Raw genomic sequence first — 25,585 nt, 5'->3', positions numbered from 1 at the left:
CCTTCCCCTCCCCCATTTCTGAAGAAGGGTCTAGGCCCGAAACGTCAGCCTTCCTGCTCCTCTGATGCTGCTTGGCCTGCTGTGTTCATCCAGCTCTACACCTTGCTATCTCTGGTGGTTTTGTGATTTCTCAAGCCTTGCTGACCAGATTTGATTGCAGTGTTCAAGGTAAAATAAACATAGCCCTACCAGATTATAGGGCTTCCCATTAGAGAGAGACGACAGGTGGTGGTTTAACGTGAGGGTCACCATCAGCTGAGGGGAGAGGCTGAGAAGGAGACTCCTTCATGGTAACCTCAGCTGGTGTGGGAATCAGACCCACACTGTTTGCATTGTTTTGTAATACAAACCAGCCATCCAGCCAACTGAGGTAACCATCACCTACTGTGTTCAAGGTATAGTCTGACGAAAGCAAAACAAAGCAAAGAATTAAGTTGCATTCATACAAAGTCTTACACAAGGTCAGGGCATTCCTCGTTGCTTTAGAGGCAATGAAATGTTTTGCTTTTATAATTTCAGAAATGTGGCAGCCAATTTGCACAAAGCAAGGTCTCACACAGAACAATAGGATGCGTTGAGGGGTAAACATTGTTCAGAGCAACTCCCATGCTTTCTTCTTAGAAAGGCCTTAGACAAATAAGTAAATCCACCATAACTCTCTAGGACTGATATCAGTCAATAGTTGGCCAAACAGCTCATCGTCAACTGTTTTGAGATTCCTTCTTGAGACTTCCTTTAGATGAGATATTAAACTGCAATTCCACCTTCCCTCCCAGGTAGATGTGAAAGATCCTGAGGCTGTAGCTCAAAGAAGATCGGAGGAGTTATCTCTGGGTTCCTGGTCAATGCTTATCACCCAGCCAGCATTATTAAGACATATAGAATCACTACTGTGTGGAAGAAGGCCATATGGCCCATCAGGTCCACGCTGCCCCTCCAAAGAGCACCCTACCTCCCCTACCATATCCCTGCATTTTCCATGGCTAATTCACCTAGCCTGCACACCACTGGACACTATGGGCTATTTAGCATGGCCAGTCCACCTGACTTGCACATCTTTGGACTGTGAGAAGAAACTAGAGCACCGGGAGGAAACCCACGCAAACATGGGGAAAATGTGCAAACTCCACAAGGATAGTTGCCTGAGGGTGGAATTGAGCCTGGGTCCCTGGAGTGTTGAGGCAGCAGTGCTAATCACAAGCCACTGTGCTACCCCTAATATGATCTAGTCCTTGTCATATGTGGCAACTTGCTGCGTACAAATCAGTGTCCACATTTCTGACATTACAAAAGTGATTACACTTTTTTTTTTCCAAGAATACTTCATTGATTGCAAGAAACTTTGGAAAGTCCTGAGGTTGTGAAAGCTACTTTATAAATGCAAGTTTTTTTTTTTAAAAACTGTGCCAGAGCTTTACTGCTGCAGAGGTGCAATAATCAGGAAGGTGTCTGGAACTTCCTGCCTAAAAATGCAATAAAAGTAGGAATCATTGACACATTCTAGAACTGTTTAGATGAATACTTCAAATAGCATGTAGTACGGGTCAAATACTGGAAAAAGGTTTTAGAGTAAAATGGATATTTCTGTGCTGTAAAAGCCCCATGGCGGCCAAAGAAGAAGATTTGCTCAACTCGTTCCTGGGATGAGCAGTTATTCTTACAAAGACAGTTTGAACAGGTTAGGCCTATACCTACTGAATGGGAGAGGTGATCTTACTGCAAAATATGAGAACTTGCGATAACTTGATAGGGTGGCTACTACAAAGATGCGGAGATGAGGAGAAATTCTTTCTCTCAGAAGATGGTTAAAGCATGGAATTATCTTCATTTAGATGGTAGTGGAGCTGCGTCTTTAAATTTATTTCAGGCTGAGTTAGATGGGTTTTTGTTAAACAGGGAGTCAAGGGCTATAGGGGGTTGCAAAGTAGACCTGAGAGCACAGTCAGATCAACCATGAGCCTGTTGGATGGAGCAACAGGCTCAAGGGGCCAAACGGCCTCCTCCTACTTCTATGTTCCAGGATTTAGATACACGTGATTTTACAAATGTAGATTGTATAGAATTAACTTATTTAGATTTCATCTGTTGGCTGAAATAAGATGTCAATCGTTACTTGACATTGTCATTAGAAGGATCATTAACTACGTTGCATTCTGCACTGATCTATCCTATTCATAGCTTACAGACATTTGTTTGAAGCTTGCATCTCAAGAAGGCTATGTCCAGGAGCTAAAGGCAGAAGTCGAAGGCTACAAGATGGACAACACGAGGCAGCAGTCGCTCATTGGTTGCTTGAGAGAGAGAATCCTGGAATCTGAGGAGAAGTCTGGAACGCTGCTTTCTTCAAAGACTGAAGCCGAAGTAACACTGCAGGTCTTACAGAATGAGAACAGAGAACTCCAACAGAGGAATACAGAATTAGAGAGCAAACTCAGGTGGGCCTCTTCACTTAAAGCACAGATTGAAATTCTATTTTCTGTTTAATTCTCTTAGAGCAGTGTTTTCCAAATTCGATCCCAATGTGACGTTATTTAAGTGCCTCGGGCTTTGTGTGTCTTGTGTGGGAAGTGGGGCTTTAACTCTGGATTTGGGCGTGGGGAGACCAGGTGAGGATTTAAAGGGGCCTTGGAGCTGTTACCATCTAGTCTGAGCTGTTACCATCTGGTCTGAGCTCCCAGGCTGCCATGGCTGCTTCAGAGTCAGTGATGCTAAAATATTGACTGTGGGGTCCTGGTCCACAGTTGGGAACCCTTGTGTTAGAACCACAGATGTGCGAACATATGACTTAGGAGCAGGGAGTTTGTCGTCTTCACCATTTATCAAGATCATGGCTGACCTGATGGTGGCCTTCACTTTCCTACCTTCCCCCAATATCCTTTGACACCCTTGTTAGCAAAGAATTAATCTAACTCTGCCTTAAAAGTATTCAATGGCCCTACATTGAACTTTGTCTAGGGAAACAAGTTTCAAAAACTTTACCTTTTTATTTCCTTTTTATCATAGGGTGAATGTTTTCCACTAAACTCTAATCTGTCGTGAGAGCATGTGTATGCGTAGGGTGCTCAATAAACAATGAAAACTAAAGCACATAAAATGGTCAAAGTTGGGCTTTTTTTGCTGGAGATGAGTTGTTAGCATTGTTGTCTGTCTCTGGGGAATCATTAAAAGGAAAGTGCACTGGAGTCTATCAAATCAAACAGAAACTCAATGATGTGAATTATGTAGTGAGTACTCTAAACAGGGGAAAGAATCAGTGTGTGTATCTTGTTAATATGTTAAAGATAAATTATGATTGGGACATTGCCAGGAAAAAAAAATATTAAATGTACTTAGGATAGTGAAAGAAAGGAGATAAATAAAAATAGGAGGGGAAATGGATAATGGTCGTATAGGCCACGACAAGAGGATTGTGGGCAACTCTGGAATCCACATTATAGGCGGGGTATGGTTAGACTGGAGAGGGTGCAGAGAAGATATACTGGGATGTTACCTGGGCTGAAGAGTTTCAGCTCTGAAGAGAGATTGGATAGACTGGGGTCTTGTTGGAGCTGAGGAGACTGAGTGGGGGCTTGATTGAAATATATAAAATTATAGGGTGCATAGAGAGAAGGCAGGGAGGAAATTTTCCTCATTGTAGAAAGATCAGTGACCAGGAGTGTAGAATTAAGGAAAGGGAGCCAGAGGTTTAGAGGCAATATAAGGACAAGACTTTCACATACAGGGTGCTGGGAATCTGGAACTCATTTCCTATAAGGGTGGTAGAGGCAGAAATCCTCATAACTTTTAAGAAGTATGTAGGTGCATATTTGCAATGCCAAGGCACACAGGCCCACGGTCCAAGTACTGGCAAATGGAATTAGAATAGTTAGATACTTGCTTTTGACTAGTATGGACTAGATGGGCCAAAGGCCTTTTTCTGTGCTGTAGACTGTATGATTCTGATTCTATGAATCAGAAATTGAAAATTCAAAAATTGACCCTTCAGCAATTGCTGCAGAATATGGAGGTGTTTAAAAGCTTATGTAGCTTATTTTTCAACGACAATCCAAGTGGCTTGTGAAGTCTGTAGAAGAATCATAAATCAATTTGTGGGAATAGGCCAGAGAAATGGTTTTGACTATTTATGAAGTGAATACAGGGGATGTATTATCTATAGAAGGACATTCTTACAGACCCAATCCAGAGTGATTAGCTCAAATAAGGGGAGAGGTTAAGTTCATGATGGGTGATGATATTATTGAATGGATTCATAGTGGCTGGTTCTCGCCTATTGTGACAGTGGGTGATAATGACGCTGTATTGATTATCACAAAGTCAACCTGGTCACAGAAACCGACCCCACATGCTATTCCAAGATTGGAAGACTGTATTGAATGAATTGGACACACACGATTTGTCCCAGAAATCAGCTTTCTAAAAGGGAATTGGCAAGTTCTTTGACTGATAGAACCAAAGAGATACCAGCTTTTGCGACACCAGGTGGACTTTATCAATACAAATTCATGCTGTTTGGAATGATAAATGCAGAAGCAATGTTCCGATGATTAACTAATAAAATCTCTGGAGCCTGATGTAATTATGTTCACATCAACAATTTGGTTGTTTTTAGCTAGATGTGGAAAGAACATTTACACCACTTGATTGAATTGTTTGATAGGCTACAGAAAGTCAGTTTGTTTAAAAAGCTGGCTATGAGTAAATTTGACAAAGGAAAAGTAATTTATTTGGGCCAAGGCCAAGTAATACATAGAGAAATGAAAGTATGGGCTTTTTTAGATTTTCCCATCCCTAGGACAAAATGTGCAATTTTGCCTTATGTTGGCATGAGTGGATTATATCACAAATTTGTCCCAGACTTGAGCACTGTTATTGTACCTTTAATAAATGTGTTGGAGAAAGGCAGAACATTTGAATGATACAAGGTCAGACTACCTTTAACAACATGAATGCTGTGCTGACAACTGTACCAGTTTAGCCACACTTAATAATGAGAAGCCATTCAAACTGGCTGATGCCAGTGAACTGGGCATGTGTGCTGTTTTACTGCAAGATGCTGAAATGGCCTGTCGATTATTTTTCAAAGAAACTGACTACATGTCAGCAAAAATATTCAACAATTGAGAAGGAGACATTGAGTTTTATGTTAACTTTGCATAAGTTTGGAATATACATTCCCAATTTTATTGAATGATTAAAGTCATCTGCCATGGTGGGATTTGAACCTATGTTCCCAGAATATTAACCTGGGACTCTGAGATTGCTAGTCCAATGGCCTTACTGCAATGCCACCATGATGAATAATCACTTTATCATGTTCAGTCAAGTTACCAGTTGACATTGACATTGTGTTTTGATGTGATATTTAAATTGTAAAGACTTGATTGCAAAACAGTAACACACTTAACATTCTATCATTGTTGATATTTACTCATCAGGAAATATTTAACAGAGTGGGATGAGGTCAAGCAGGAAGACACAAGAAGAACGAAAGAGCGTGATGAATTCTTGGAGAAACTCGCTCGTGTCATGAATGTTGATTCTAGAGGAACAGAGCATCACCTGGATTTGCTGTTGTCACAGGTATCTAGGTCATGCTTAATGCAAAGGACCCATTTTCCAGGCAATGGTTAATTAGACTACTTCATGAGTCAACATTTACATTCTCTCCTGGGAGCTAACTAAAGAAATAAAGGCTTGCATTGTTTTAGTGCTTTTCAAAGCCGCTGAATGTCTCCAAGAACTATGCAGCTAACGAAATATCTTTGAAATGTGCTCACTGTTGTAACGCAGGAACTACATCCAGCAACAGAGCAAAGTCTCACATTACGTGGAATCTATAATTAGGGGCCCGCGTGTCGTGGGCTCTGGTGAGATTTGTGGCAAATTGGACTAGAAGTCTAGTGGGGCCCATCTTGACGTCAGGAACGTCTCACTCCATCTTTTATGTTTTTCACAGGCAGCAGGGTGAGATTCTCGCTAGGTCATGGTCAGTTATCAGTTGACAGTGATTAAAGCTTGTTAGCTAACTTGTTGGCATCCCAACTTGTTCCATTAATATTTAGCTTTCTATCAAACTCACCAAACAAGCTAAATGTCAAAAAAACTCAACATGGAAGAGCAGAGCAGGTATCTGGCAAATTCAGCCAACCACTTGCTCTGAACAACGTCTATGTATCTCAGGGCATGGTCTATGGGCAATGGCCACGCACACTCCATATTCACGGACATTGGCATCTGACATGTGCCAGCTTCCACGAATCCTCATGGCAGATATTCAAATCACTTCTAGAACGCTTCTGCACTTTGTTTTGCCTTGCCCTTCGGCACTTTGCTCCCTCAGCCGGCAATACCAAGCTCTTTCTACTGCTGCCTTGCCTCACCATTTACAGCAGACACAAAGGAAAGAAGCTTGACATGGTTGTCAGCAGGCTTCTGAAAAATCCAGGGTGAAACCGTTCACTCGGGGCAGGGGAGGTGGGGGGGAAGTCCAGGTATGCACAGTCAAGGGCAGCCTCCAATACCAGGTTGGGGCTTGGACCTGGGTCCTGTCAGATTCTCAGGGTGGTCAGAGACATGATGCTGCCCATGTAAAAGGTGAGGAGCTGAATGTTGGGTTGTCCACCACCTGTCATGACTCTATCTGGCCTGTCGGGGTTGTTTTCCTCCTGGACTGGGAATGGGCCAGCTGTTGAAGGAGATGAAAGTGGATGACACAGCTGTTACTGTAGGTAGAGAGGTGTCCCGAGCAAGTGAGTATGCAGCTCAGAGGGCATGCAGGTTTAGTGGTGTTGGGGGGGTTGGGATGGGTGATAGTGAGTGACGCAGGTGTGTGGGGGAGTATTGAGCCAATAGGGTATGAGCGTTGTTGAGAGGTGAGTGCTGTAGCAGAGAGAGAGTGAGTTTGAGGCATTGGAGAGAGGTTGGTGGCCTGGAGAAGGTCATTCCTCCACACAGCTGAGAGTGCACTGACCTGAGTGATAACATGGGACCAGGCTGCAGAGCCTGATGTGGCACCCTTCACTACTGGGCCTTGGGGAACAAGAAGTCTGAGCTGCGTACCACCCCATTCAGCAGGATCACTTCCACCCCCCAGATCCCCCTCCCCAGGATGATGCTTGCAAAGCAAGGCATTAATTTGCCCCTGTTTTCCACGTCTGGGGCAAATGTCAGGAGCTGGGCAGAGCAGCAGGTCTGAACTGGCAGTGCCTGTTTAGGTGCCCAGTGGATGGTGTGAGGAATGCTGGTGAATTCTGGGATATCCACTGAGTGAAGAGCTGTTCCGGGAATGCTGTGTGTTGAGATGGGACGTAAATTGGATGGGAAATACAGCACGTGGGCACAGTAGGTAGTTAATGCTGACAGTTTGGTGTGATTCAGTGAGAGAACTCACTCAGTCCGATGGTGGGAAATCACTCCAAGAAACTCCACACAACTCCAACTTATCTGAAAAGAGCACAACATTCATAAAATGGAAATAGTGACCAGCCAAACTGTTTTACTGATGTTGATTAAGGATTAAATAACGGTCAAGTCCTTGGCGATAACTCCTTTGTTTTCCTCCAAAATTATGGCATGGGATCTTTTCCATTCACCTGAACAGACGAATGGGACATTCTTATCTGAAAGATAGCACTTGGAGTCCTTTCTCGATACAGCACTGGAGTATCAGCCTTTATTTTCGAGGTCTCAAGTGAGACTAAACCCATAACCTTATGACTCAGAATGTGCTGCCAAGTGGGGCTGACACTTGAAGTAGTAGGAGCTGACACAGAGGGTTTGAAAGCAAAAGAGGTTTAGAGAGGAAATTTGAGAGTCTGGGACGTAGGTGTTGCTGGCAATATGGATTGATTAAAAATGAGGATTTGCAAGAGGCCAGAATTGGAGAAGCACATAAACTAAACAGTAAGGATGTTGGGCTTGTAATCTACTCCCTTTTGTTCCAGGTTACTTTATTCCAATTATCTGATAGTTCACATTTTAGCAACAAACTTTTGCTGTCTGATTTCTTTTATCCAAATTATTAGATAATTTTTATGCAAAAAATGACTTAATTATCACATCACAAGTATTGTGTTCTTCACCAACATAAAAAGTGGCTGTACATGATGATATGTCCAGAAGTGCTTGTGATCCTGACGTCACAGAGCAGCAATTTAAATATCATGCATGGAACATCAAATACAAAGTAAAGACGCTGAATGAATATTAAATGATGTAACATAATCTAGGTTAAGTAATTCTGTCTTTGTTTCTGAATGCATTTTGAGTATTACTGAAATAAGACAGTTTTTCATCTTGCATTCATCAGGATAATTCACTAGAATGTGAATTCAAGTGGTAAATTGATACTTATTACTGTAGGAGAGGGGATTGCTGTTCAGTTAGCAAATGGACGCGGAGGATAGCGATGTTATCATGGAGTATGCACCAGTTAATACTGATTGACAGTTAACTGCCAGGCTTTGTTTATATACTAAAGCAGGCAGGTTGACTCTGGCCATGCCTTGCCCTGAAAAATGAATCAGCAAGTGATTAAAATGCATTTTATTATGGATGTCAGTTTTTCTCGCCTGTGAAAACATTTTAACTCTTTTCTGGATTCAGTCTTCCTTTTGACATCCTACCAAACCGGCTGTTAAATATTTGCATTGAGTTTTTTGTAACCTTGCCTAGAATCACTAACTCAACCCAGGTGTTTCGGACAAAAAAAAGACCAAAGTGTGGATGCCACACAATACAATACTGTGGTGCTTTTGACAATCAATTTCTGTTGATTAGCCTACAACATTCCATGTGCAATGAGAACCATCCAGGGGTGCCAGGAAAAACTGCCTAAAATAAGCTTCACTCACATTATTTCTAAATAAAGGGAAATAATAAATAGTGGCCAGGAAATTGTTGCATCCACCTGAACAGGCAGATAAGCCTCAGTTTAAGATCTCATCTGAACGACTGCATCTCCGACACAAAACAAAATGTGCTGGAAATCACAGCGGGTCAGGCAGCATCATGGAAAGAGAGAGCAAGCTAATGTTTCAAATCTGGTTGACTCTCCATCAGCGTCTCCAGCTCTGATGGAGAGTCGTCTAGACTGGAGACGTTAGTTTGCTCTCTATGGATGCTGCCTGACCCGCTGTGATTTCCAGCACTTTTTGTTTTCAGTATAGATTCCAGCATCTGCAGTAGTTCGCTCCTGCAGCTCGGATAGTGCAGCACCTGTCAGCACTGCCCTGGAGTGTCAGCTTTGATTTTCGTTCTGAAGCCCTGGACTGGGACTTGAACACAAGGATGTTTTTATAAAGGCATCAAGTGCAATAGGATAACTAAGGAAGGTGTGGTGTTTATTGAAGAAGACCAGAAAGATAATATTTCTGTGAAGGTGGAAAACATTGGAGTGAATCTCAATGAAAACTTCATGTCTGTCTGCATAGAAAAGGGATAACGAGGAGACATTTAAGTTAAGGAGGAGGACTGTGAAATATCGATGGGGAAAATACGGTGAGAGAAGTTTGGTAGCAAAAATAGGAAGGCAGATTATTATTGGCTGGAAATCGAGGAGGGGATGTTAAACGAGACCTGGGTGTCCTCGTGCAGCAGTTGCTAAGAGTTGGTGTGCAGGTGCAGCGGGTAGTAAAGAAGGCAAACTGTGTATTGGCCTTCATAACGAGAGGATTTGAGTACAGGCGCAAGGACAACTTGCTGCAGTTTTATAGGGCAAAGGTGAGGCCACACTTGGAATATTGTGAGCAGTTTTGCTCTCCTTATCTGCGGAAGGTTGTTCCTGCTATAGAGGGAATGCGGCAAAGGTTTACCAAATTGATTTCTGGGATGGCAAGACTGACGTATGAGGAGTGAGTGAGTCAGTTAAGAATGTATTCACTAGACTTTAGAAGATTGGGGGTGGGGGGAAATCTCAGAGCAACTTATAAAATTCTAACAGGTTAGATGCAGGAAGGATGTTCAGGAACCAGGGATCATAATTTAAAGCTGAGGGCAAACATTTTAGGGCTGAGATGAGGAGAAGTTTCTTCACCCAGAGAGTGGTGAGCCTGTGGAGTTCACTACCACAGAAAGTGGTTGAGGCCAAAACAATAGCTCATGTGGCTAAAGGTATCAGGGAATATGGGGGGAGGGTGGGATTAGAGAATTGACCTTGATGATCACCCACAATCACCTTGAATGGTGGAGTAGGCTCGAGGGGCCGAATGGCCTACTCCTGTTTCTCCGTAAATATTAAGGGCTTTATGATCTTTTAAAGAAGACAAATCACCTTGATTAGCTCTGTCCTTCAACCTTCTAACGTCAAGGTAATACAGCCTAAACTTATGCAACAATTTTAACCCTTTAAAGCGCTGGTGAATCTGCACTAAAGCTGCTGTAGGCTAATGTGCTTAACAATGAATGTTAAGCATAAGTCCAGACAGGGTCTAATCCAAGACTCTATGACCCAGAGCATTATTTCCACTCTCTGAGACAGATATGGACCAGCCTTTCCAGTAACATTGACTCAATGAGTGTGACTCATGGACTAGGTGAAGTAGCTCTGGTCATTACGATGAAATGGTTTTGATTCAGTAGATTCTGCAGGGATTTAGCTGAATAGATATTGAGCATCCACACAAAGGGGGCAGCTCCTCGGTGGTATTTCCTTGGCACTGAGAATTGAAACGTCAGCCTTACTTCTTGCTCTCTCACAGCAGTGGCCAGCATGAAAATGTGGGAGAAGTCAGAAATCACCATCTTAATCCACCCTAACAACTATTCCTCCATCTGTCCAGCTTCTCCCCTGTCTCCGTGGTCTCTCTTGGTCAGCATTCCCTTGAGATTTCTGGCCTGACATCCCACCACCACTACCACCCTAATGGCTCTTGCCACCGACCCCTATCTCCCCTCAAACTCCTAACATTCCTCGATCATTCCCTGTTATTCCTGTACTCGAAAGTGGTGGTCTTCTGCCACTGTCCTTCCACCTGGAAGGAGCAGAGTAAAGTTGTCATAGTCTTGCCAGGCCATTAGAGAGAGAGAGAGAGAGAGAGAGGGGGGACTGGTGGTGGTTTAACCTGAGGGTCACCATATCTCAGGCAAGGGGAGAGGTGTGAGCCCCTCATGGTAACATCAGTCAGTGTGGGAATTGAACCCATGCTTGGCATCACTCTGCAACGTAAACCAACTGTCCAGACAACTGAGCTAACCAGGTAAAGAATTTCATACTGAGGTCCCGTAGTCAAGTTCATTAGGACCCCATCGTGTTCCCCGGAGTTCCAAAATTCCCTGCAGAAATTCTCTCCTGCGCCTTCCCCACTTTTATAGTAAATATTGGGGCCAGTGACTCCCCAGTTAGTCAGAAAGTAGGATAGGTGGAGGCTTCACTACAGAAGCCCCACAACTGGTTCAGGGTAGGAGACAGAGGGTGGTGGTGGAGGTTGCTTTTTGGACAGGAAGCCTGTGACCAGTGGTGTGCTGCAAGGATTGGTGCTGGGTCCACTGCTATTTGTCATTTATATAAATGATTTGGATGTGAGCATAGGAGGTACGGTTGGTAAGTTTGCAGATGACACCAAAATTGGTGGTGTATTGGACAGCAAAGAGAGTTACCTCAAACTACAACGGGATTTTGATCAGATGGGCAAATGGACTGAGGAATGGCAGATGGAGTTTAATTTTAGATAAATATGAGGTGCTGCATTTTGGACAGGCAACTCAGGGCAGGCCTTATATACTTAATGGTAAGGTCCTGGGGAGTGTTTGCTGTGCAAAGAGACCTTGAAATACAGGTTCGTAGTTCCTTGAAATTGGAGTCCCAGATAGACAGGATAGTGAAGAAAGCATTTTGGTATGCTTGCCTTTATTGGTCAGTGCATTGAGGATAGGAGATATGAGGGGTCATGTTACGGCTGTACAGGACATTGGTTAGGCCACTTTTGGAATACTGCATTCATTTCTGGTCTCCCGGTTATAGGAAAGATGTTGTTAAACTCGAAAGGGTCCAGAAAAGATTTACCAGAATGGTGCTAGGGTTGGACGGTTTGACTTATCAGGAGAGGCTGAATAAGTTGGAGCTATTTTCCCTGGAGTGTTGGAAGCTGAGGGGTGACTGTATAGAGTTTTATAAAATCATAAGGAGCATGGATAGGATGAATAGCCAAGCTTTTTCTTCCCATGGTAGAGGATTCTAAAACTAGAAGGAATAGGTTTAAGGTGAAAGATATAAAAGGGACGTAAGGGGCAACTTTTTCATGCAGAGGGTGGTGCGTGTATGGAATGAGCTGCTAGAGGAAGTGGTGAAGGCTGGTACAATTACAACATTTAAAAGGCATCTGGGTGGGTATATGACTAGGAAGGGTTTAGAGGGATATGGGCCAAATACTGGCAAATGGAACTAGATTAATTTAGGATATTTGGTTGGCATGGATGAATAAGACCGAAGGGTTTGTTTCTGTGCCGTACACCTCTGACTCTATGTGTCACAGTGAGAAGCTTTCTTGGTTTGTGGAATCCTTCGCTGTTTGACCCTGCAAAATTATTTAACAAACTCAAAGAACTGCAGCTAAACCTCCTGCTTTGATAGCCAACTTATTTTAGAAGAAACATTGACCTTGATTGTATGTGCATGCAGTACGTTTTCTAAGACAGTGTCATGTTTTTCAATCTGGGCTATTGCATTCCTTAAAACCTTCACTGCCTTTGGTAAGATTTCATGTTTGTTATGAAGCCAGGTTTTACTGTCTTCCTTCTAAGGTGGGAGACTTGTACAGAGAGAACACCAGGAAGAGTATCCAGATTAGAAGCCTTGAGGAGACCGTCGGTGCCCATGACATGGAGTCGAAAGCCAGCCGGGAAACTATCATGAGGCTCGTCTCGGAGCTGGGTAGGGAGCAGAAAGCTGTTGCCTCCTATGTGCAGGAATTAGACACCATTCGTAAGGTACGGAGAAGATAACAGTGACTTTTTCTAGTTAATTGGAGCAAATAATAAGAAGTAGAGAGGCTGACTGGTGTGCTCTGTGGACAGGGTTTCTGACCTTAGTTGTGTATTAAAATATAGAGTTGAAGCCTATTTTAGTTCTCAAAGTTCTATCCTCAGCCCTGTAAAATCAGTCTTTCTCCAATATGTTATCCTAGTCTACAGTATGTCCTTCTTCATTATGATTTTAATGAATGTTCTATTATGACCAATATCGCGTAGCTTTTCCCCTACTTTTATTTCTCTTATTTGCTCCAACAAGGGCAGCTACTCCATCTCCTCTTGTACTCTGCAAAACACATTTAGAAAATGTAGACAATGTTTAAACCCCAGTTCTGATATTTCTGGAGCTGTGTCTCAGTAATCCTGAATTTGTCTGTTTCTTCTAATGGTTATTGTTGTTTCCTTTCTGTTAAAGACACCATGTAAATGGCTGTACAGACAATTTAACTCATTTTAACTGCTATTCCTCTCTCTTTATTTTTTACTGTCTTTTTATACTTATATTCTATAACCTGTTTATTCTTTAGCCATTTATGACCTCCCTCGGTTTTGTCTGTCCAAAGCTCCTCTTTTCTGTTCCATTTATACATAGCTTTGTACCATTTCTCGAAAGTCCCCATTCCCATTTTACAAATTCAAAACCTTTGCCGCCTTTCCATTATCTCATCCACTAGGTCATTGTTCCCACTGTTGTTTAATGGCGTGTTGGTCCAGTTTCTTCCTATATCTTAAATATCCTCAAGATTCCAATGATTCCCAATCAGATTTTTTTTTTCAAATTTATTCATGGACAGGACATGGCTCAGTGGTTAGCACTGCTGCCACACAGTGCCAGGGACCCAGGTTCAATCCTAGTGTTGGGCGACTGCAAACGCTGTACATTGTCCGCATGTCTGTGTGGTTTCCGCTAGGTGCTCTGGTTTCCTGCCAGGTTAGGTGTATTGGCCATGCTAAATTGCCCCATAGTGTGCAGGTTGGGTGGATTAACGTGGTAAATGTGGAGTTATGGGAATATGTAAGAGAATTAGGTCTGGGTGGGATGCTGTTCAGAGGGTCAGTGCAGACTTAATGGGCCAAATGGCCTCTTTCTGCACTGTAGGGTTTCTGTGGAAGTAGGCCTCACTTTTGGGCCAACACTTATAACATATCCCTAGTTGTCCTTAAGAGGGTGGTGGTAAGCTGCCTTCTTCAACCACTGCAGTCCATTTGGTATAGGTAGATCCACAATGCTGTTCGGAAGGAAGTTCCAGGATTTTGACCCAGTGACAGTGAAGGAACAGTGATACATTTCCGAGTTGGGATGGTGAGTGAATTGGAGGGAAACTTGTAGGGGTGGCATTCCCATGTATCTACTGCCCTTCTCCTTCTAGATGGTGGTCATCATAGATTTGGAAGGTTTTGAGTGAGCCTTGATGAATTTCCACAGCTGTAGGTTGAGAGTAACGGTAGATTGTTGCTTCTTGTTGCTGTTTGTGTATTTGTTCCTTTCTTTTTGTGACCTCTCAGGAGTTAGACAATGCACTAAATGCCAAACACCGCCTTGAAAGAGAGAACAGAAGCCTACAGGACAGGCTGGACTCAACACAAAGAGCATTGGAAGCCTCGAAATTAGAAACAAGAAGCTGGGAACAGCGTTCCAAAGAACTGGATGGGAGTTTATTGACCAGCGTGTGTGAAGCCAAATCGGTTCACACTCAGTTGGAGGCATTCAAGCATCAGTTGGTGTCCCTGCTCAGCAAGACGGATGTGATAGTTCCACCCACTGAAGAAGCTATCAAAGAAAGAATGCGTGAAGTTTGTAACAGTGAGGAAAATAGCAAACAGGTAAGTGGTCTTCATAAATATTGAAGGCCATAAAGGTGTCATGAAAGTTGGAGTGGTAGGAATTGATCTGCTTGGCATTCAGGAAATTGTGTGGTAGAGGAGTGGGCTGGGTTGTAGGTAATGATCCACTTCTGTAATATCACCCATCTCTGCTTGTATCTCAGTACATCTACTGCTCAGATGCTCATTGACACTCCAAGTCTATTCTAATACTCTCTTTGTTGCCTTTCCATCTTCCACCCTTGATCAACTTACGCTCATCCAAAGCTCCAACATAGGGGAGGCGATGACTGTATGGTATTATCACGGGACTGTTCATCCAGAGACCCAGGTAGCGTTTTGGGACCCAGGTTCCAATCCTGCCATGGCAGATGGTGAAATTTGAATTCAACCAAAATCTGGAGTTAAGAGTCTAATGATAACCATGAAACCATTGTCAGTTGTTGGAAAAATCCATTTGGTTCACCAATGTCCTTAGGGAAGGAAACTGCCATCCTTACCTGCCGTCAAGTACATGTGACTCCAGACCCTCAGCAATGTGGTTGACTCTTAACAGCCCTCTGAGATGGGCAATAAATGTTGACCAAGCCAGTGACGTCATCAAACCTTGAATGAATGAATGAATAAATTTTTTAAAACTCCAAATTTGCACCATCTTATTTGCCCTCCAGCTCCGCTCTGACTAATCCATATTGGTTTCCAACACCTGATTGCTAGTACTCACAATCTTGTGATCATACTCCAATAAGGTCTGGCCCGCTTCTGAATGATGGGGGGAGTGGGGGAGGAAGGGCAATTAATCTGAAGTCAAGATTAGCCACGATCTCCTTTAATGATGGAACTGGTGTAAGGGGCTGAATGGCCTATTCTTTTTCCTAATATTCTCACATTCTTACATTAATCAAATGCAAGTCACAGTTTTAATGTACAAAACCTAGAGCACAAAGCCTAGCAGGTGTGGAAATCCATAGCATAAGCTGTTGGTTCCTTTTTAAGTTACCTTGGAATACATTGTACCGTGGAAAAGGGAAGTGAAATAGTGCTAGAAATCTGCTACCTGGTGAGCTAGGCTCTGACATGTTCACAAATTGGGAGCAAGCATTCTTGTCTCACTTGCTTCCCTTGCCTGTTGGATCATGAGCAGGATTTAAGGGAGATTGGAAAAAGTGAGCTTCCTCTTTCCTCCCCCCTACTCACACCCATCTCTTCAATAGGCGAGTGGGGTGGGAGAGATGTAGGCTGTGCAGTTGGTCTGCCCCAGGGGTTCCTGAGGGCCACCTAACTGATCAAAGTCTGCAATCCAGATAGGTTTCAAAAAGGCCAGGCATTTTGACTTTGATTGAGACTCAACAGATTATTGGCTTGATTAGAATAGATGCAGGATGGTGAGCACCTTTGTACAGGTCTGATACATAGGCTGCTATCCCTCTGTAACCAGGTTTTACTGTAATTCAATGCCTTGAACCTCCTGAACAGATTCTATCAGAAGTCCTTAACTTTCTTTGTTATGAGAATCCTCCACCTTTCTCATAAAAACTTCATGGGCCCACTATGACACAATACAAATGCTTTATCTGTATAAAAATTAGTTGTCCAATGAAACACACCTATTTTAGTTCTGGTTACTTCATGTGACCAGAAGATTGATGACATTTTCTCCAGTAGAGTATGGAGTGAGGGCTGCATTAAGAGAGGTTGGAAAGAGAGATAAGTGAACAATGAGCTTTAGTGTCCTCAGAGATAGCAAGAACTGCAGAAGCTGGAGAATCTGAGATAACAAGGTGTAGAGCTGGATGAACACAGCAGGCCAAGCAGCATCAGAGGAGCAAGAAAGCTGATGATTCAGGCCTAGACGCAAGGGTCTAGGCCCAAAACATCAGCTTTCCTGCTCCTCTGATGCTGCTTGGCCTGCTGTGTTCATCCAGCTCTACACCTTGTTATCTCACATAGCCAGGTTGCCTACTTCTAACCCAGATCTGTGAGTTCAACTAAGATTATTGGTCAGGTCAGGAAGGCATCAGATTGAGATGATTGATGAAACAAGCATTCTATTGGTTATTGGTGTCTTGACACCTTCTCATGTCTTTCCAAGAGACAATCCATGACCTTCATAATTAAGCGTATACAAATGAAGTGCTTTCTCCCCGCTCAACTTTTATTTTGCTAGGACAATACGTCGTAGTGAGAGACTTTTGAGCAGCTTTGGGCATATTCACCACTTTTTTGATGAAGTCCCATTGAGGCTAATCTCCCATCCCTGCCATTACTCCGTTTTCACTTGCTTCTTGTCCAATTCTCCGTGGGTCTGAGCACAGTCTGGAATATCAAGCTATAATAATTGATCTGTACCAAAGTATGTCTTACACCAATTTAAAAATTTATAAAGATTTAAAACAAGGAAAATACTGATAAGAAATTGCAACACGCTGGAGAAATGTATTACAAACTGTATTATTGCATTAGGATGGTCATCACAAAATGGTAAAGGAAAAGCAAAGCCATTTCAATTCGTGCATCCAGAGATATACTAGTGTTGCACCCAATGTGGTATTTAATGATTTCTTCAATGATTCCAGGGTTGACTTCCCTGCTATATCAAGTGCAGCAGGGAGACAGGGTGGTGAAGAAGGTGTTTTGTATGCTTGCCTTTATCAGTCAGAGCTTTGAGTATAGGAATTGGGAGGTCATGTTGCAGCTGTACGGGACATTGGTTAGGCCACTTTTGGAGCACTGCAATTCTGGTCTCCCTGCTCTAGGAAAGATGTTGTGAAACTTGAAAGGACTCAGAAAAGATTTACAAGGATGTTGCCAGGGTTGGGGGGTTTGAGCTATAGAGAGAGGCTGAATAGGCTGGGGCTGTTTTCCCTGGAGCATCAGATGCTGAGGGGTGACCTTATAGAAGGGTGGGGGAGTCTAAAACTGGAGGGCATAGGTTTAAGGTGGGGGGCGGGAGAAGATTTAAAAGGGACCTAAGGGGCAACTTTTTCCACGCAGAGTGTGATGTGAATATGGAATGAGCTGCCAGAGGAAGTGGTGGAGGCTGGTGCAACTACAACATTTAAAAGGCATCTGGATGGGTACATGAATAAGATGAGTTTAGAGGGATATGGGCCAAACGCTGGCAAATGGGACTAGATTAATTTGGGATAGCTGGTTGCACCGAAGGTTCTGTTTACGTGTTGTACATCTCGATGACTGTATGTACCCGTTTCCATCATGTGGTCTCCCTGTGGGTGAAGTTTGAGCAATGACAGCCCAATTTTCATTGCTCCTGATTTTTAATTTGATTGATTTGCCGTGATGTAGGTCAGCCTGCCAATTCACTGTTATCCAACATGAAAGGTATTTCTGGCCAACAGCCCAAAAATGACCTTTTACATTTTGAAAGTGTCTGTTAATTTTATTCCTACAGCTGAACCTGGCAGGTTACTGTCAGAAGCCAGGGATATTATAATGGGGAACAAAGAGACGCCAGACCAATTAACAATGTACTTTGGTTCAGCCTGCACAAAGGACACAAATAATGTCCCAAAAGTGTTGCCATCTGCAGGCGAGCTAGCTTTCTCCAGTGCTTTGTCTACCTGTTGCACTAGATCATTAGATCACAAGGCAATCCACAATCATCTGATCAAAAGAGTTGGGGCTTGCAAAGGTTTTCTTTTCCAATGTCACTGACAATGAAGAAAGTTCTTTTCTGTTCATCATTGAAGCTTGCTTGAAATTCTACTCTAGAACAGGTGGTTTATGCGTTCCTCTGGCTGTCATCCTGGGTATCTCTGTTTGCTTCCAAAGAAGGTCAGAGAAGCTGCCGTGGTCAGATGTGGTTAGCACTGCAGCCTCACAGCACCAGGGACCCGGGTTCGATTCCAGCCTCAGGCGACTGTCTGTGCGGAGTTTGCACATTCTCCTCGTGTCTGCGTGGGTTTCCTCCGGGTGCTCCGGTTTCCTCCCACAGTCCAAAGATGTGCAGGCTAAGTGGATTGGCCATGCTAAATTGTCTGTAGTATTCAGGTGTGTGTGGGTTATAAGGGGATGGGTCTGGCCGGGATGCTGCAAGAGTCGGTGTTGGGCCGAAGGGCCTGTTTCTACACAGTAGGGATTCTATGATTCTATGAAACCTGAACATGAAGCAGAAGTGAATATGGAGGCTAATGACGGGCCCATCTCTGCACCAGGCCAGTCATATCTTTATGTCTCTGTGGCCACAACTTTTCACAACAGCCACAATGATATATCTGTTCCTTCTGAGTGAATATCTGAGGTGGCTGTTTTCTGTGTTGCCTTACAACACAGCTGTTTGGAACGATAGGGAATATTCTTATGTGTTTCAGTCTGATCCGAGAAGGGATGTCTCTAGCAATGCAACGCTTCGTCTGTACACTAACCTCCAAGAATTTTCCTTGTGTTCCCCCAGTTGGCACCGTGAGGGAGGGAGACAGAAAGCAGGAAACTATAGGCCAGTTAGCTTATATGAAACAGATAGTAGAATTAAATGGGTTATTTTCTGGTTGGTGCAATTTAACCTGTGATGTGCCACAGGGATCTGTGCTAGGACCATGTCTATTTACGATTTGTCTACATGACTTGGATGAAGGGATTAATAGAGTGATAACTAAATTTTCTGATGACACAAAGGTAAGTAGGAAAGTAAATTGTGACGAGGACATAAGGAAGCTACAAAGGAATGTAGATGACGTGAATTTTTAATTGCCTAGAGGGCGGCTAAGAGTCAACCACATGACTATGGCTCAGGACATGTAGGTCAGATCAGGTAAAGACAGTAAATTTCCTTTCAGCACATATATGAAACAAATGGGCTTTTTCTGACAACCATTTCACAGTCATCATTAGATTCTTAATTCCAGAGTTTAATTGAATTGAAACTCCACCATCTGCCCCTGGCACGATTCAAACCCATGTTCTGGGGTGTTACCTGAGTCTCTGGATTAATAGTCTAGCGACGACACCACTAACCCATCACTGCCCCTTGGATTATAATGTGGAAAATGTGAACTTTAAAAGAAGAATAGAAAAAACAAATGGTCAGAGATTGCAGAGGGATGAGGGTTTCTCAGTACGTGAATCACAAAAGGTTAATATGCAGGTTCAGCGAGTAATTAGGGAAGCTAACAGAATGGTATCATTTATCACAAGGGGCATTGGATATAATGGGAGGTTATATTTTAGTTGTACAGGAAACCAGTGAGACCACGTGCAGAGCACTGACCACATTCTTTAAAGAGGGATGTAAATACATTCAAAGCAGCACAGAGAAGGTTAACAGAAAGTGAAGTAAAGCCACCATAATCCTACTCCACCGTAGAGCTGCTCTCTCATTAGAGAGATGACTGGTGGTAGCTTAACCTGAGGTTGTCTGTGCTTCAGGTGAGGGGACAGGTTGAGAAGGGATCCCTTCATAGTAACCTCAGCTTTACAGGAATTGAACCCGTGCTGTTGACATCTGTGTTACAAACGAACTGTCCAGCTAACTGAGCCAGCATTCAATAAGGTCATAACTCATCTCACTGTGCCCTTCCCTCCAATTTCCTGTCTGCACCCATAACTCTTGGTTTCCTCATCAACCAAAAAGTTAATTACAACAGAATTACTCCTGTAACTCCAGTTCAGTAGATGGGTAGAATGTAACTAATGTTACAGCCGGGTGGCTTCAGGTAACACTTCCTTAATTCAGAATCACTTGCTTTACTACTACAAGCAGAAAAGTGGGAAGGGAGCTGCACTGAGCTACGCACAGCATTTCTCGCTTTAGAGTCAAAGACCTGTAAAGAAAGAAATGAAGACTTTTATATAGTACCTTTCAAGACCTGGTAATGTCCCAAAAGGCCTTTAAAGCTAATGGAAGTCCTTTTTGAAAACAAAACACCGAAATTCCCTTTTTGAAATGTAGATATTGTTGTAATGTATGACAATGCAGCATGACAATGACGTAGCAAATTATCTGGTTATTTATATGCTGCTGTTTGTTAGAGCTTGCTGATTACAAATTGGCTGCTGTTTCCTACAGTGAACACGTTGGGAACGTACATAACTGTGTGAGACTTCGGAATGTCCTGAGGTTGTAAAGGTGCAATGAAAATACACATACTTTCCTTCCTGTGGGTAGCTCCTCTGATGCTCCCAGCTCAGAGGGTTTCAATCCCTCGTATTCGGGTCAAAAGACTGTGTGTTCAAGTCTCACTCCAAAGACTTGTGCACATCATCCACCCTGATGTTCCAGGACAGGACTGAGAGAGTGCTGCATTGCCTTGGCGCTGAGGCATTAACTTGTGAAACCCTGTCTGCCCTTTCATAAAGGATTTGGCAGTCACTGTTGGATAATGGGAAGGGGAATTCTCCCAAGTGTTTTGACAATACTCATCCCTCAACTAACATCACTTTAATCAAAAAACTGATTTAGCCATTATCCCATTGCTGATTGTAGGAGCTTACTGGATGTAATTTCGTTACCGTGTTTCCACTATCATGATAGTAATGGCTGAATCTGACATTGTGAAGAGTGCTTTATAAGTGCAAGTGTTCTTAATCCTGTTAATTCTGCCTCATGGGAATTTTCTCCAATTCACTCAATGGGCATATCAATCTATGAATGAACTGCTGATTCCATGTCTAAGGCAAAAGAGGGATTCTGCCAGCAGGTAGCAGTGTTCTCTCACTGATATTCGGAGTTTCTTTTAAAACCTGTTCTGTGCAACATGTGTCACACCATCTTTCACATCTGTTGTCCCTGGTAATTCAGCTCTGAATAATTATCGTCTGTCTTTTAGTTATAAGGATTTAAAGGATTGAGTGTTGAGTTAGCGGAAATCATCAATAATCCAGGATTTATAACTTTCCTGGTAATAATCTAAATTTAACTGGAATTTCTTTTGAGCTTGCATTCCAAGCTGAGATTTTAAAACTGAGCTCATCTGGATCTCTGATATAACAAGGTGTAGAGCTGGATGAACACAGCAGGCCAAGCAGCATCAGAGGAGCAGGAAAGCTGATGTTTTGGGTCTAGTACCTTCTTCAGAAAGACCCTTTTTCTGAAGAAGGGTCTAGACTCGAAACATCAGCTTTCCTGCTCCTCTGATGCTGCTTGGCCTGCTGTGTTCATCAAGCTCTACACTTTGTTATCGCAGATTCTCCAGCATCTGCAGTTCCCACTATCTCTGAATCATCTGGGTCTCTGTCCATCAATCGCCAGGTGTCTTTTGTTTTAAAGGGGGACTATTTTCTGCCAATGTTGCTCAGTTTGTATTTGGGTAATTTGACCATGTTCATTATGAAAGACAGGGCAGGAGGTCAAGTGATGTTTGTGGTAGGGGTGGAGTAAGGACAGTATGGAGCGAGTGGTAAAGACGTTTCTGCTGAGTTCCTTTATAGTATTAATTGGTGACTCTTTAAGGCTCTTGGTTTTTGTTAACATCACAAGTGGAAGAACCTGCTCCACATGGACCGAATCAAACCTCTTCGTAATTTTAAAGATTTCTCTCCCTGCTCACCTCTCAGTCCTTTTTTGTCCCCTGATGTGGAGGCAGCATCTACGAAGGAAAAAACAGAGTTAACGGTTCATGTCCAGTGACCGTTCCTCAATTCTGCTTTTGTGTCGAATAATAAGTCTCTGCAGGAGATCAGAAGTGTTAAATGGTGTGAGTAAAGTGTTGACAGCTGAATACCAAGTGAAGGGATGACCTATAATCCAATGAAATGAGGCAGAGAGATAATTACAAAAAAATAAAAATAAGATGATGCTGAAGACAAACTAAATGAGTGCAATAACAGGATAGGTGTAAGAGTCACATGCCAAGGGTCTAACCAAAGTAATAAGTAATCCAAAACTGTACAAACTAATTAAGGTAAAGAGATCATAACAATTTATCAAGGTGATGGTGTCAAAAGAGGACAGTAAGGAAGACTTTACAAATACAGAGCAGTGTGGTGGGGTTACATGTAGCGCGACATGAACCCAAGGTTGAGGCTGTCTTTGTGGGTATGGAACTTGACTATCAGTTTCTGCTTGGTGATTCTGCATTGTTGTGCATCTTGAAGGCCGCTTACCCAAAGGCTGGAAGCTGAATGCCCTTAACTGCTGAAGTGATCCCCACTGGGAGGGAACATTCCTATATGGCGATTGTTGCACGGTGTCCATTCATCTGTTGTCGTAGCGTCTGCATGGTTTCGCCAATGTACCATGCCTCGGGGCATCCTCGCCTGCAGCATATGAGATAGACAACATTGGCCAAGTCACACGAGTATCTGCCATGTATGTGGTGGGTGGTGTTCCCACGTGTGATGGTAGTATCCATGTCAACAATCTGACGTGTCTTGCAGAGGTTGCTGTGACAGGGTTGTGTGGTGTTGTGGTCGATGTTGTCCTGAAGGCTGGGTAGTTTGCTGTGAACGATGGTTTGTTTAAGGTTTGGTGGTTGTTTGAAGGTCAGAAGTGGAGGCGTAGGGAAGATCTTGGTGAGATGCTCATGGTCATCGATGATATGTTGAAGGCTGCGAAGAACATGGCATAGTCTCTCAGCTCCAGGGAAGTACAGGACAACACAGAATACGACCAATAGACATATTTTTTCCCAGAGGAAATGCCTGGTCAGTGCTATAACTTCTTTGTTCTAACACAATCGTTACAAATCTTTTTTGGACCTTCTCGGTGGCTCAATATTCTTAGGAAGTGGCAGTTTCAAAGTTAGCAAATGATGCAAAACTTGGAAGAATTGTAAACTTTGAGGAAGGCAGTGTGTTAGACCAAAAGGACGCATACAAGTTGGCAGTGGGTGGGAAAGGTGGCACATGAGTTTCAATGCAGAGAAGTGTGAGGCGATGCATTTTGGTAGGAAGAACTTTAAAAGGCACTATAAAATAGAGGATGCAGTTCTTTGTAGGGGGCCAGGGGGTGGGCAGGGGGAGGTGCCCAGGAGCGGAGATACCTGGGTGTATGTGTGTGGATCATTGAAGATGGTAGGAAGGTAGACAGAGCAGTAAGTAAAGCAGAGTGCTCTCAGCTTTATTAATAAGGACTTCAAGTTCAAGAGCAAGGAAGTGATTTGAACTTGTATAAGACACTTGTTAGGTTTCAGCTGAAGTGATATAGTTCTGGGTATCACATTATAGGAAAGATATGAATGAATTATAGAGAGTGCTGAAGAGGATGAGAAAAGTGGTGAAGAGGCACTTCACTTATGAAGATAGATTGAAGAAGTTGGGGCTTAGAAGATTGCTAAGAGGAGATCTGGTAGAGGCTTTAAATCTTGAATGGGCTGGAAGAAGTAGATAGAGAGAAAATGTTCCCACTTGCAAAACTAACAAAGACAAGAGGCCAGAGATTAAGAGCGATCTGCAAAATAAAAAGGCGAGGGTGAAGTGAGGAAAACGTCTTTCACGCACCAAGCAAGTATTTAGCGTATGGAACTGCTTGGAAATGCGGAGGAGGCAGGATCAATTGAGGCATTCATGATAGGCTTTGGATGATTATTTCGATTAAAAAATAATGTGTAAGGTTATCGGGAAAAGGCTGGAGATTGGCACTGGGTAACAATGATCATTTAACGAGCCAGTGTGGTCATGATGGACTGAGTGGCCTCATTCTGCACCATAACAATTCTGTGGTATCTCCGGTAGTGCCAGAACTGAGTAGCACCCCAGACAGGGTCAGCATGGATCCCAGAGAGAGGAGATTTGTGTAGTGGGCGCCTGGGTGGGGTGATGTGTGGACCATAGGGAGGGCACAGGCTACATCTCCAGCTCCCCCACCGCCTCACAAATGATTTGACCTTCCTTCTTTCTCAACAAGGTCATGCCTTTACACTCTCACTCCTTTGCCACTGCTCAGCTTTTTATAGCAGTGGAGGTGGCTTGGCCACCTTATTTGGGGGATAACCGGGCACTTACAGCCCTCAATTGGGATAAGGTGGGCAAGCATAGGGGCACCTTTTATGAGCGGGAGGTCAGGGGTGAGCAAGAAAGCCACCTGACGTCCTTTACTTCCACGTATAACATGCCTGGCTGGGGTCGGGGAGGGAGTGGTGGAGGCTGGATAGAATCCAGTCTGTGGAGAACAGAAAATGGTGCACTGTTTTTTAAATTTTGAATTTAAAACCTCTAAAATATTTTCGATGTCTTTAAAAGTAAACCATTCCCTTTGTGCTGAGTCTATTGTTTCAAAGGTTACCGTGACCAATTCGATCTTTGTTATGCCTTAAAAGAGACAAAAGAAACACCAAAGCCTGGTTTGCTTGTAGGTTGTAAATGTTGTGGGAACATTGTAAATTTAACTGGAGGAATCAGTTCCCATTTGGGTCGAGATGAAGTGACTACATTGAAACGTCAAACAATGATGTTGTTATCAGGGGATTTTGGTTCCACTGGGAGTATTGATCCAACTCTAGGGAGAGCTTTGTGCTTGATCATTCAGTTCCATTGAGCCCAGGGAGCTGCTTTTTAACTGCTCTATACCCAACCAGCAAGTGACTCCTCATACTTTCAGAGGGGAAAGGTATACAAGGTCGAACATAGATGTGTTCGGCAGTTGCCCGTTTCCTCTAGTGAACGAAATTCTCTCGGGGTGGGGCATTGGATGACGCAGTGGAATTGAGGACCTCTTCCACCTTTACCCCTTCGTGCCCACTCGTTCTGATTCTTCATGACTGTAGTTTAATTCTGGGCCAGTGTTAGCAAACAAGGCATTAACAGAGATAACAAGGTGTAGAGCTGGATGAACACAGCAGGCCAAGCAGCATCAGAGGAGCAGGAAGGCTGACGTTTTGGGCCTAGACCCTTCTTCATC

At 43.3% G+C, this 25,585-nt stretch overlaps 1 protein-coding gene across 1 annotated transcript in view; it reads left to right on the top strand.

The window, feature by feature from the left end:
* ccdc170 (coiled-coil domain containing 170) overlaps positions 1–25,585 on the top strand; it is a 68,141-nt gene that overhangs the window by 18,325 nt on the left and 24,231 nt on the right. Inside the window, exons 5-8 of the mRNA XM_048601232.1 lie at positions 2,179–2,435; positions 5,436–5,580; positions 12,739–12,924; positions 14,473–14,790. Of these exons, the coding sequence (XP_048457189.1) occupies positions 2,179–2,435; positions 5,436–5,580; positions 12,739–12,924; positions 14,473–14,790 (906 nt within the window). The remainder of the gene's footprint in view (positions 1–2,178; positions 2,436–5,435; positions 5,581–12,738; positions 12,925–14,472; positions 14,791–25,585) is intronic.

The sequence above is a fragment of the Rhincodon typus genome, chromosome 9 (genome assembly GCF_021869965.1).
Source record: "Rhincodon typus isolate 14 chromosome 9, sRhiTyp1.1, whole genome shotgun sequence".
NCBI lineage: Eukaryota > Metazoa > Chordata > Chondrichthyes > Orectolobiformes > Rhincodontidae > Rhincodon > Rhincodon typus.
The sequence above is the reverse complement of the archived record's forward strand: the minus strand, read 5'-3'. Positions and strand labels throughout refer to the sequence as shown.